The 12,937-nt window shown below is 36.6% G+C and overlaps 1 protein-coding gene across 1 annotated transcript; it reads left to right on the plus strand.

Annotated features, from left to right (window-relative positions):
* The first annotated feature begins 4,056 nt into the window (after positions 1-4,056).
* LOC127947286 (uncharacterized) lies at positions 4,057-8,887 on the plus strand. The gene is made up of 8 exons (XM_052544297.1): positions 4,057-4,291; positions 5,179-5,318; positions 5,805-5,968; positions 6,470-6,559; positions 6,856-7,021; positions 7,177-7,341; positions 7,457-8,119; positions 8,281-8,887. Exons 1-8 carry the CDS (start codon positions 4,144-4,146, stop codon positions 8,323-8,325), a joined length of 1,581 nt encoding a protein of 526 aa, XP_052400257.1. The 5' UTR covers positions 4,057-4,143; the 3' UTR covers positions 8,326-8,887.
* Positions 8,888-12,937: the final 4,050 nt, after the last annotated feature.

Here is a 12,937-nt window from a genome sequence, read left to right on the forward strand (position 1 = left end):
TTCTCGTGCTGCTGCCGCAGGGGATTATGGGACATGTGGTTTGACTGCAGTTATAATGGAAACACACGGTTTAACGGATTACAAGTGAAAGTTTATGTTTCATCATTCTGACAAAGTGAAGTGTGAAGCCGGACACTGTTATTATATTTTGCTTTATTATGAAGCACAATTCGCAAGCATATTTGATGTTGTCTCTCAAGATAAGCGTTAGGTGGCGCAAAAGAGTCATATTTCATAATATGGTTTTAATTTAACTGCTGCTGTCTGCTGTTTTTTTTTTTGCCTGCATGTTATCCAATATTTTATTTATATGTAGGCTATATATTTAAATTATTACCAAAGTATATATTTAATTGTATTAAATAAATGCAACTGCAAATGTACTGCACAACTGTCCAGTAAAAACATGTTATGTGTGTGTGTGTGTGTGTAGACTATACACTACATGTTCATTTACAGTAGGCTATACATGAAATTAAATTCATTAAAAATACGATATTTGTTGTTAACTTTATATTTTCTGTTTTTGTTTTCATTTTAGTTATGCTGTTGTGTTTTTGTCATTTTATTTGTTTTATTATTTTTTATGTTGAAACATATTTTTGGAACGCATTTTTAATTATTTGTATTTATTATAAAAACCATAATATATTGGATTTATTTTACGTGTCCACATATTTTAATTACATTCAATTGATACGCTGGCTTAATTGTATTTTATTTGTTTTTATGGTTTTAGCTTTAGTTAATTATAGTCAAAGTTATGCATGCATGATGCACAAAAATTTTTACACAGTAAAATGTGTTTTTGTTATAAAGTTTGTGTGTGTGTACACACTATTACAAAATCACATTTTACAGTGTGATATATTAGCCTATTTTAGCGTGATGGCAGCAAAGATAGGCTAGCATTAATCTTCTGCACACTTCCCCTCTTGTTTTTTGCTCACCTCCCTCTCTCCTCAGTGAAAGAGATGACCGCGCGCATCACATGATGAGACTGAAACCTTTTAATGGTTCGGACCGTGGGCAAGAAGTCTGACACACTTTCAGCAGAGCAGAGCCTCCGTATCTTCGTAGCTTCACACTTCACTTTGTCAGAATGATGAAACATTACCTTTCGCTTGTAATCAGTTAAACTGTGTGTTTCCATGTCGACGAACTATCTGCAGTTTGTCTGAGATGAAAAGAGAGAAAAGAGGGGGAAACACTTTGGTCTCCTGCAGCGCGAGTCTCTCACGAGCTTTCCTGAAGGTGACATCTGTCACTGACGCAAATTACAAACTGGTGGAAAAACAGAAACCCATAGCCTATTAAAATGAGAAACAAATTAAACACCTGATAAGAAAGTGTCAAGACAAACTTTAGGTTGCATTGAGAAAACATAGCCTGGAAATTTGAAGTAGCCTTGTTTTAAAAGCTTGAAAAGTTTGAAATAGCTTTCAGAAGCCAACCTAATCATTTATTTTGCATAAACAGTAGGGATCAGTTCACAGAATAAACGGCCGTTCACATTATGGACGATAACTAACAAAATATTTTAGCATTTTCACCAACACGTTTTCCATAATGAATAATAAAACACAACAACGCGTGACAACTTTTAATTAAAGTCAGTCGATTCTTATTGGCTGTTGTTTTTAGCGTAAATGCATGCATTAATTAATCTCTATATATATATTTTTTTTTTACATAATAGGTTACCATATTGTTTATTTGTTTGTTTGTTGTTAAAATGCACACTTTAAATGCTACTGTATAACGACAAATTATTTTTAGCTCGTTTTTCCCTTTTATGCTTGTCTTATAAGATTCAGATCTTTAAAGCTGTAGCACACAAGTCTGCAGCAAACAGATGTAACCGTCACCCTGACATTCTCCATCTGTCTGACCTTTCTGAAATGTCACTCTGTCTGACTTCTATTCCTCCACAGCGTCTCGCAGATAAGTGTCTTTTTCCTTCTACCTTCATGTTTAAACTTCTGGCCTCGATCCGCTGAGGTTCAAGTGGGTCATTCAGCAACAAGTGTGTCATTTGTTTCCCTCATAATACAGTAAATGTGACTTTAATGACTTAAAATAGCTGGTGCTTAATTTTATTATTATTATTATTTCTATTCCCAGACAGCAAACAGTTTTGGCCCAGATCTGGCCCACATGGACTTCATGCGGGCCAGATGTGGGCCGGTTCTTGGGCCGAAACTGTTTGCTGTCTGGGTTGTTGTATTCTGGTTATTTCCATTCAGAAATTGTTTGTAAATTTCACAGTTAATTACAGAGAAATGTCAAGTTACAGGTGAATATAACCATGCATCTTGTCTTTATTTATTTATTTGATTTATTAATTGATTTTATTTGATATAGGCTAACAGAGCCTTCTAACATCGTGTGTTTATTTTTAACTATTTCATAAATAAAAAACTTTGTCATAACATAATCATTATCCTTTCAGCAAGTACAATCTTCAAGAACAATACAAATCCTGATCTTAAATTAGAGAAATTTCTTTAAAGATTTAAAGATTTTAAAAATGATAATAATTTTGTTCAGCAAGGATGCATTCAATTGATCAAAAGTAAAGACATTAATATCGTCATGAAATATTTTTCTTTCAAATAAATGTTGTTCTTTTGAACTTTCTAGCTTGAAATATTAATAAATGTTTCTTGAGCAGCAAATCAGCATATTAAAAATGATTTCTGGAGGATCATGTGACACTGAAGACTGGAGTCGTGATGCTGAAAATTCAGCCTTACCTCACAGGAATAAATTACATTTGAAAATATATGAAAACAGAACACAGCTTTTTAGATCTGCAATAATTTTCCACCATATACATTTTTTTATTTTTATTTTTTTTATTAAATGATGACCATAAGAGGCTTACCAACGCCAAACCTTTGAACAGAAGTGTATCAGCATCGATCTTTTATTAAACTATCAATCCCATTATTTACCTGAAGCTCAAAGCCGCGGTGATTCACTAAACTGATTTGACTGAAGAAAAATGATATATACAGAAATGATTTTGACACAGTCAACAGAAAAATCGTTCAAAGCAACTCCTCCACAGCGCAACTGAGGAAGGCTTTTTGAAACAGGGCTTATTAGTCAGAAGAACAATTCCATGTTTTCAACATTACAGGAAGTTAGGAAGGACTGTAGGTGTCTGCTGTCACACAAACTCAGTCTCAGAGTTAGAAACGAAAGGCCAAAGTGCCTCATGGAAGAGAAAAAAACTGAGGTTGAAATGATACAAGGGTGAGTAAATGACAATTTTTTTAGTTTGAACCATCCCAAAGCGTATTGTTGTTTACATGTTATTAAAAGTGATTCACCAACACCAAATAAGGAAAACGAGTACAGTCCCTAAACTGTGACAGATCAAAGCGCTGATCTACTGTAGAGTACCACTCTGTGACAGTGAGACACTGCATGGAAGGTCTCAGGAAAACCCTGTCCGCCAGCGTGACACACACTGTTTCTGAGGAGGCTGTTGCCCCACGTGTGAGGGGTGGAGAGAGCAGATCAGACCAGCCTGGGCAAAAACCACAGCGCTACAGTACACACACTTCAACCCCGATGACTCAGTTATTGATCCTGCGCGACCACACCGACGACCTCTGGACCAACACGATGAAGCCACTGGGGACACTGATTCAAAAACTGATTTATAGATCTTATGTAGTACTTTCAGCCATAAACAGTGTGATAACCATATATTTCATTGTATTCTAAATGATTCTATTATATACATGCATTTAAATCTATATAAAATGTATTTAAAATACTATTAAAAACTAATAAACATTACAGATTAAATTTTTTGAAGTACATATAGATATATAAGCAAATAGATATGCCACTATGCAGCTTCTTGAAGTTTACATGACTTCCTGCAAATATATAACCCACCATACAAGCAGAAAGTGTGTGTGTGTGTGAGTGTGTGTGTGTGCAGTGAGACCACATTTATTTCCTCTGTGTGTTCCATTTCTCTTCAGGAAACTGTAAGCTGTGTGAGAATGTTTGTGTTTTTTTCCTTCCCTCCCTCGCGCTGTCATTCATCCGTGAGCCGAGTGTCTTAACCTCTCTTTAACACTCTGTTTTTCCAAACTCTGTGTGGAACAATTTGTGAGGTGAATGTCAGCGAGATATAACAGTCAACACACCTTCAGAACGTCCTCCTGCTCTTCAGAACTATATCAGGCGCGTGAGAGGCTGAGGACGGTTTTAATCTTCAGCAACATGACACTCAAATCACACTGCACGGATCAACACACACCAACAGGTACGCATGGCTTTCTACGTCGCACACCGTTTGATGGTTTAAATGATTTTTTTTATTTATTATTATTTAGGTTTGATGGTATGTTTAATATTTGTCCACCTATTGCTTGTGAATATGGCAATAAATTATGTAGTGTGAAATTAAAGAAACAAAAAAGACTACAAATGTTAATTTAATTTACAAAAAAAAAAACGTAAATATGTAAAAGAAAAAATCGCAAATTCAAAAAACAAAAACTTTACATAAAATGTATTATTTAATTTATTTTAAGCATTAAATAAATAAATATATAAAGATACTAAAAATAATTCTAATTAAAATAAGGTTAGGCACAAATTTTACAAACAAACACATTTTAACAAACAAACAAAAATAAAGTAAGGACACTAAAAATACAAAAATGCTCCACATAAATAAAAATATATAAAAAATACATAGCAAAAAAATCTAAGCATTAAATAAACAAAAATTCTAAAAGCACTGAAAAAAAAAGTACTACAAAAAAATTATTTAAAAAATCTTCCACATAACTTTAAGTACAAAAACAATTTAAATGCATGACCACAAAAATAATTAAATTCAATAATTTAATGTTTAAATATAAACACACACATAAATAAGAAAAAGAAAAAAGAACCTGCTATTCTGTCACTGAGTCATTTTGGATGTCTTCAAAAAAATCAATCAAAGCAAAAAGCAATCAGTCGATCAATCAATGAGAAGATTTTTTTTGTGTTTGTGCGTGTAAATGTTTTTTTTTTTTTTTTTGTATACATATATTTAATGAATATTACCTGACAGAAACAGAAAAAAAAGAGAACCTGCAAAAAAAAAAAAAAAAAAAAAAGTGAAGTGGACTGACAGTTTTCCATTTTGTCCATTCACAGGATCTCTATGGACCAGCGGACACTGCAAAAGACAGTACAGCTCTAAATCGCAGCTTAACTACCTCACAAGAACACATCCGATGGACCAGAGGAGGCCCAAACCTCACAGGTTCCACTCCTGCCTGATGTTTCGCTTAAAGGTAAAAGGCATTTGGACACGTAAATCATGTTTTAATGTCACTGCAATGGAATCCGTCAGTCAAGGTGTCTTTTACTGGATGCATGATGTCATTTCCCATCAGGTTTCACTCTATTTTTACCCAGCTGTACTGCATGTATTGTGATCTAATTTAAACTTCCGAGATCATCTAAAATTACAATAAAAGTGGGTTGGCAAGCACAGATGTAGAGATACACAAAAATTCATGGGAAATTTACATGACCTCAGGCTTACTTCTCGCTTCCCCTGAGAAAGGTACCTGCTGCAGTAGCATGTAACCATGTCAAACTGACTCGGCTCTGGCATGATAAACAAGAACAATGGCTCTGTTGAAACTGCTGCGGTTGTTTTATGACGTCGCCGGGAAAATAGGCAAATGAGGCCGTCGGTGTGGACCTGCAGTGTCAAAGCTGCTGGCATTGGCCGTCCAGTGCATTGTCTCATCTGCCTTTCTATATCGACACAGGAGCGTGTGAGAATGGAGCACAGCCAGCCTGGAGGAGACGTCCAGGAGAGCAATGAGAGCAGACTGAGGGAACTGGCCCTCAAATGGTTTACAGAGACCCAGGCGCCTCTGATTCTCCACAACGGCAACTTCCCAGAATGGTTCCAGGGATTTATCAGCAGAAAGTAAGAAGCGTTTCTGAGAAAATTCGGAAGGGGCAATAGATGCTATCTGTTATGTGATGCTACGACAGCTTTATTTATCTTTTTAAAACATAATATGCTATCTCTTCTGAGAAGAACTCGTTTTAGGTGCTTGTTTTTTTCTGAAGTTGTCTGGTCTATTAAAAATATGAGGTTATTTGAATCTATAGCCTCTTGAAAACAAAGGTTCGTTATTGGCATCTGGTTCCATGAGGAGCTTTTAACATCCATGGAACCTAGAAAAGGGTTCTTCAGATTTTTTAAAAGTTCTTCACAATAAGAAAAAAAAGTTACTTGGGGAACCAAAATGGTTCTTCCATTGGCATTGCTGTAAAATCCCCTTTTGGAACCTACATCTTTGAGAGTGAATCACAAGTTTTTACGTTTCGGAAGTGTTATACAGTATGTGTACTTATCTTGTTATGTAAGCAATATTCAAAGCTGGGCCGCTTTCATAATTCCCTGTGGTTTTGTGTTTCACAGGGATGCAGAGGAGCATCTGAAAGACAAGGAACTGGGCTGTTTCCTCATTCGGCTCAGTGATAAAGCCACTGGATACATTCTGTCTTATAAGTGAGTGTCTTCACACTTAGAAACAAAATAAGGACTTCAAAAGTCATTGCTTATTTGCTGGAGTACCATTTAGCATTGGGGTTTTTTTTTTTCACAAATGACCCAGATATTTGCATTTCCTTTACGCACAGGAGGAAACTTTTAAAATGCAAAATTCTGGTTGAATATCAGCTATTTCTTGGGTTAATCTTTAGCTTAATGTAAATAATCCTCTAAAATGTTTACAAAATGTTATTTAACTGAATATACTGTGTTTTATTTAATTCATTTTAACAGTCTAAATGATTGTTTTACAGAGGTCGTGATCGATGTCGGCACTTTGTCATCAATCAGAATAAAGATGGGCGTTTTATTGTGACGGGTGACACAGAGATGCATGATACTCTCACCAGCCTCATCGAATATTACAAGACCAGACCCATTGAACCGTTCGGAGAATATCTGTCACTCTCATGCTTTGAGGTGAACTTAAAAAAATAATGATTGCATTATGCATTAAATTGATCAAAAGTTTTTATTTTATCAGTCCCTCCTTAAATAATTGCTAAAGCAAACATATTATTTATTTCTTTATTTTTCTTTGCATGTCTGATCTTGAATGTGCTGTTGTGTTGCAGTCGTCCACAAGCGAGCTGTATGATGTGATTAATTTTGACGTCAGGGAGAAGCCAGGAGTGAGTGTTAAAGCTGCAAAGCATATTTGGGACGATCCGAGCAAGAAACCCCAGGAGACACACGAGCAACCACCTGCCCTGCCGCCCAAAGGACACAGAAACACACCCGTATGTCTACATACATATATATTTTTTTTTTCTATGAATACTACATTTATTTAACCCTTCATTTAAACATCTGACCATGGCTTCACATCTGGATAATTATGGTTGCTTTCCGCAGACAGTGCCGCCATTGCCAAGAAAATGCCCTCCTCTGAAAGCCGCCTCCTTTGAAGGAAAGGCCAGCCCAGACAACGTCCTGTACACAGCAGTAGACCTGCAGAAGCCCAGAGAAAAGGCCCGAATGCCCACAGAGGGCAAAGACATTTCACTTACGTCTTCTCGAGGGGAACCCCGAGCCCTGAGGCCACAGAAAGGTCCCGCCGCACACCAAGGAACCATTTACTCTGAGCTCCTAGTGCCGAACTGCAGAAGCCAATCCCTGCCATTCCTGGATGACGACAGTGAAGTAGAAGGACACTTTAATGGAAGAAGCCAACCTCAACTCTCTTCCCAAATGCAGAGAGAACCGCTCCGCAATCCAGGGTTTAGCAACAGCCTGGAAATATTATGTAATTCGTCTGTTTATCAATTAGCTGGAACCCAAGGCAACCAAAACATGGCAGGGAGCAGAATGGCAAAGGTCAATGTGCAGGAAAGCAATGTTATGTATGCCGAGGTGCCTCTTGAACCCGTCCCAAATGCCTTTCGGGTTGACGACACATACGAGCAGATTCCCGACTCACGGTCTACAGTGAGAGCAGAGGAGACATCACACACTAATACCTATGAAACGCTAACAGACTTAAAACCCAAGCAGATTATATCTGCCCGGCCCCTCAAGGTGAGTGTTGACGTGATATATAGATAATTGCTCGGCTTAAACACGTTAATGCTTCCATTTCAAAATGCTTAGTGGAACATATTTCATATTAAGAAACACCGTGATGATTATGACCAGTTATCTGATAATGATTTTAATAACCTGCATGTTGTTTCCTACAGACTGAGAAATGGAAATGGCTGTCCCCTGAATACTGGAAAAAATAACCTCCTCAGATGAACATCCCCACTGCCGTGAATCATGACATTACACTAATGAAGAACAGTTAACAAAATCTACTTCCATCCACTGAAGCTATTTCTAAATTTTGAATACTAGAATAGTACAGCTTTTTTGTTTCCACTGGATTTTTGTATGTCTATTTATGAAAAATGTGTTACTTTTAAAATAATGGCCAAAAATATTTATTAACTTAATAAAAATATCTAGAGTGTCTTTTTTGTGACGTAGACTAGAATAACAGTAGTTTATTGGAACTTTTCTTTTAAGAAAAGGAATTTTATGTGTTTGATATGTAATAAAATTATTATATTTTGAATAGTCAGCCTGTGCCATTTTAGGTGACTTTAGGGGTTTATCATATTTTCTTGATAAAAAGCACCACTAGGCCTACTGTACAGCAATTCTTGTTTCATCTCAACTTTATTGACCATGAACATAATTATTAATACACTATGAAGCCGGTAAACTTTACAGTCTTCAAAATTACCTTAGTAACAGAGATCATCTGTGAAGGTGCATTTCTGTCTTTATGAGACTCGGTACAACTTTTAGAACCGTTAAAACAAATGATGTCACTGTGTGTCCTGCTTTTATGGTCTCTCACTTAATATTAATAATGATGAACGACAGATTTCCAGCAGAAACACTTTACACATAAATAAATACTATTTAAAACAAAATTCAACATTAAAATTATGATTCTCGTGTAGGCTAAATAGCTACAACTAGCAGCTAATTATTCTAGCAGAGGTCAACATCTGTGCACTGAGTACTTAATACAAATGTGAAGTGAACTGAAGTGACGTGTGGCCAAATATGGTGATCCATACTCCGAATACTCTGCATTTAACCCATCCAAGTGCACACACACAGCAGTGAGTAGATGCACACACAAACACACACACACATATAACAAGTCCAACTCTCTAACCATTAGGCCACGACTGCCCGCATACACACTGTTATATAATCTACGTATTCATCAATGTTTCTTGCTAAGCTATTAGCAACCAGCTAATACTCATACTGTAACATGACTTGATGAGTCACATTATCTATAAACTGTTTAGCTTTCTGTTTGTTCATTAATGATGCTTGCTAAGCAATTGACAACCAGGTAATACTCATGACATGATCAAGGTGAGTTATAAACAGATTTAGCTTTCCATTTACTCATTAATGGTGCTTGCTAAGCTATTAGCAACAACTAATGACCAGCTAAGACCAGCTAGAAACCATCTTGTTTTCCGACTTAAAATAGCTGGTCTCGACAACGCTGCTAGCTATCGTATGTCACATCCTGTAGAAGAATAAGCTTGGGTAACATAAAACAACTGTGACTGGTCAGAGTATTTTTAAAAATAAAAAAGCCTAATTGTGTATATAGTTGGCTACTTTATGTATAATTGTAAGGATAACTACGTGGATTTAAATTATAGGACTATTGATCACAATAATCATGCACTACTACGTATTAATTATAATTTCCTAGAAACTTACACGCATTAAAAAAAAAAAAAAAAAAAAAAAAAAACACTTCCTGACTTCCTACAGAGAGTATACAGTAGGTGACATCCTCACATGTGATTTATCTCTGGAAAAAGATTTATAGCGACCTTTCTGACTCCTCGTAGAAGCAAGACTGTGATTTGCATGCTTAGGCACAAACTCAAGGTACCAAGTGGTGTCGGACAACATCTTCATGTAAAAGAGGACAATAAAGCTGCCAGCAGTGACTGATCTGTTTTATTGTGGCCAGCAGAAATCGTAAATAAGAAAGTCATCACACAGACAGCAGAACTTTATGTAGAATTAGGCAGCCAGACGAGATATGGTCTACAAAATTTTTCCTCTGAACCACACATACACTGTGTATATGATGAATAGCATCCAGCAGAGCTAATGTGGCTAAGCTAACCAGTTAAACCTTGTAGCCAAATATGCATACAGTACTTCCCTATCCCTACTATACAGTAGGTGAAATGCAGTACTTACTACTTCCACTGAGATTATGAAATTCACATCCAATGGACACTTTAATATCCTCTGAGGCCATGGGAGAAGAAATGTTAATGGCAGTAAAGAAAAACATTTGTAGGTCAACATGTCGATTAAAGTACGTCCAAATTTCACTCATACTAAAAACGATCATACTATTAGAACAGCTGTGAAGTTTGTTTCTCATCAGATGTTGTATCTAATTACACAATTTCGGACGTAGCTCTTCTTGACCACCATAATGCAATGCTTATCTGTCAACATAAACCTTGACACTGGTGTCGCACATGATAATGACAGAATAATGAATGTAGCACGTCTAAATTGCATTACTACTACACACATTCATACTACAGTACATAGAACAAGCTTCTTGTACACTACATTATTCATTATTCAGTATGTGATTTTGGATGCAGCTCTTGACCATAATTGTATGCTTATCTGTGAACCTAAAATCTGATTGGTCGATAGAAATGGTATTACAGCGGTGACCAAAATCACTGTCTTATATAGTGCACTATTTAATGGGACAGCCATTTGTAGTTTTCTCTGAAAACAGTGGAGTCCATTCATTCAAATCACTCAAATCATGACAATAACATCCAACTTAAACTCAACGGTTTGAGAATACCCATAATGCACCGTGAGTGTCACGCCAAATGAATTCCCACATTTGGGCAGTAGATGATGTCCATATGGAATCTTTACAGATGTACAGTAAAGGCCCGTTTACACAAAAGTGATAACTATAACAATAAACAAAGAACACAAATGTTCAAGCTTTTTAAAGTTGGATGGATTCTGCCGATGTTTCTTGTCACGAGCAGGGCTAGAACTGGCGTCTCTTGTGTGGTGGTTGAGAGATCTGCCACTAGGCCACAGAGGCTGAGATGTTGGCCCTACCTTGAAATACTCAATGGAATGTTGGTTTATTTAAAAATCCAACAGAAGTTCTTCACAGACAGAGGAATTAATAACATGAGAGAAAATTAGGAAACAGAAACCACAAGGGTAAATAAAAAAACTCCACGAGGGGAGAAAACAAAACTAGAGCATGTGAACAATCAAATAACTAAGAACACCTTACTTGAGGTAACTTGGAAGGACTTGGTAATACAAAGCAGGTAGCATGCAGCCTGGTCTCAAAAACCAAGTGTTAAACATAGGGAAAGACTCAGCTAAAATACTCTAAGAGAAACAAGGCACAGGTGACCTTGATAAAGCTAACAAGAAAAAGTAGACAAAAAGAATTAAGACAGAAGGGAACACAGGGGACCTCTAGAGGCACGGAGACAAACTACAGGAGGTCAAATGCTGGCAGTTTCTATCGTCTTTTGGAAAACATTGTTCTGAAAGTGATTTCAAGGATATCGTTTCTGTGTCACAATCATGTCAGACTATCTTTATATAGTTATATATCTTTATTGTTATCATCCTTAATGGGCCTTGAGTTAATATCAGGTCTTTAATTATGGTTTATACAAACAAGTTTCCAAATTTGCACACTCGTTTTCAGTCACTGTGGACTATATTAATAGACCAGCATAGGGAATAGGAAAATAGAAGGTGACTTCAGTTAAACCCACTTATCCAGAAACACTTGGTACTATGCCAAATCTTGTTAGAATACAGGTATATCTACAGTGGCAAAATGGACATTTGGAATGCTAATGCTAATGCTAAAGTTCCAAAATTGGATGTAGAAGCACTGTTAAACTTAGGATGTTGTGTTTTCAGACTCAAACGAAGGTATTGTGTTTCCTTGCTTATCATTATTGATCAAGAGATTAGCATATTGTGTTTAAAAAAAAAAAAAGCCATTACTTGAACACATCCAGTAACACTGATACAAACCTTGCCTTTGTTATCGAACTGGCTCCTAAAAAACACCAAAATTGATTGTTTTGAAACTATTGGGATGCCATACTGGCAAACATCAGTGGGCTAATAAGATTAGTGGGCAGCCGAGGCCAGCACAGTGAGTGTGTGCATGAACCGCTGCGTATGTGTGAGTCACCGTCGTCTCATTTTATGCCCCACGCCCAGAAGAATCAATGCTCTAATGCCTACATTACTGTCAGCAGCCTGAGTGGCTATATCAGACTGGAACAGAAGCACATCTAAATCAGCAGATGCTCAGGGTGTGAGGTGTAATTAACGGAGGCGCATCATCAGCACTTACATCACTGGAGTTTTTAATACAGCCCTCATAAAGAGAGTTGGAGGTAACGGGATGAGGAATAAACTGCATATTAGCGCAGTCGGTGTTATCCCTAATGACTGCACACTGCTGTGATATCACCAAAACGGCACGATGTGTTTTATGTCTGAGAAGCATTTTCATGGTTTACGTAAGTCCAGCAAATGGGATTTTTGGAGCATTAAAGTCCATTTTAATTGTTTCTGGTACGTGTGTCAAAATACTTATCTAATGATGAAAACAATTGTGAGACACCATACAATTTCAGATAATGGATACTTTTTAGCATATAAAAAGGGATTACTTACCCCAAAATTAAAACTCTGCCATCATTTATTCACCCTGACCCCACTGCCTTTCATTGAATGGATAAAACAAAACACAGCAAATTCCCA

Source organism: Carassius gibelio, chromosome A25 (genome assembly GCF_023724105.1).
Source record: "Carassius gibelio isolate Cgi1373 ecotype wild population from Czech Republic chromosome A25, carGib1.2-hapl.c, whole genome shotgun sequence".
Lineage (NCBI taxonomy): Eukaryota > Metazoa > Chordata > Actinopteri > Cypriniformes > Cyprinidae > Carassius > Carassius gibelio.

Excerpts from the sequence above, each read along its gene's own strand:
- LOC127947286 (XM_052544297.1), top strand. The coding sequence starts at position 4,144 with ATGTCAGCGAGATATAACAGTCAACACACCTTCAGAACGTCCTCCTGC. Across the intron at positions 4,292-5,178 it reads GGATCAACACACACCAACAG|GATCTCTATGGACCAGCGGA; the intron begins GTACGCATGGCT and ends GTCCATTCACAG. Across the intron at positions 5,969-6,469 it reads CAGGGATTTATCAGCAGAAA|GGATGCAGAGGAGCATCTGA; the intron begins GTAAGAAGCGTT and ends TGTGTTTCACAG.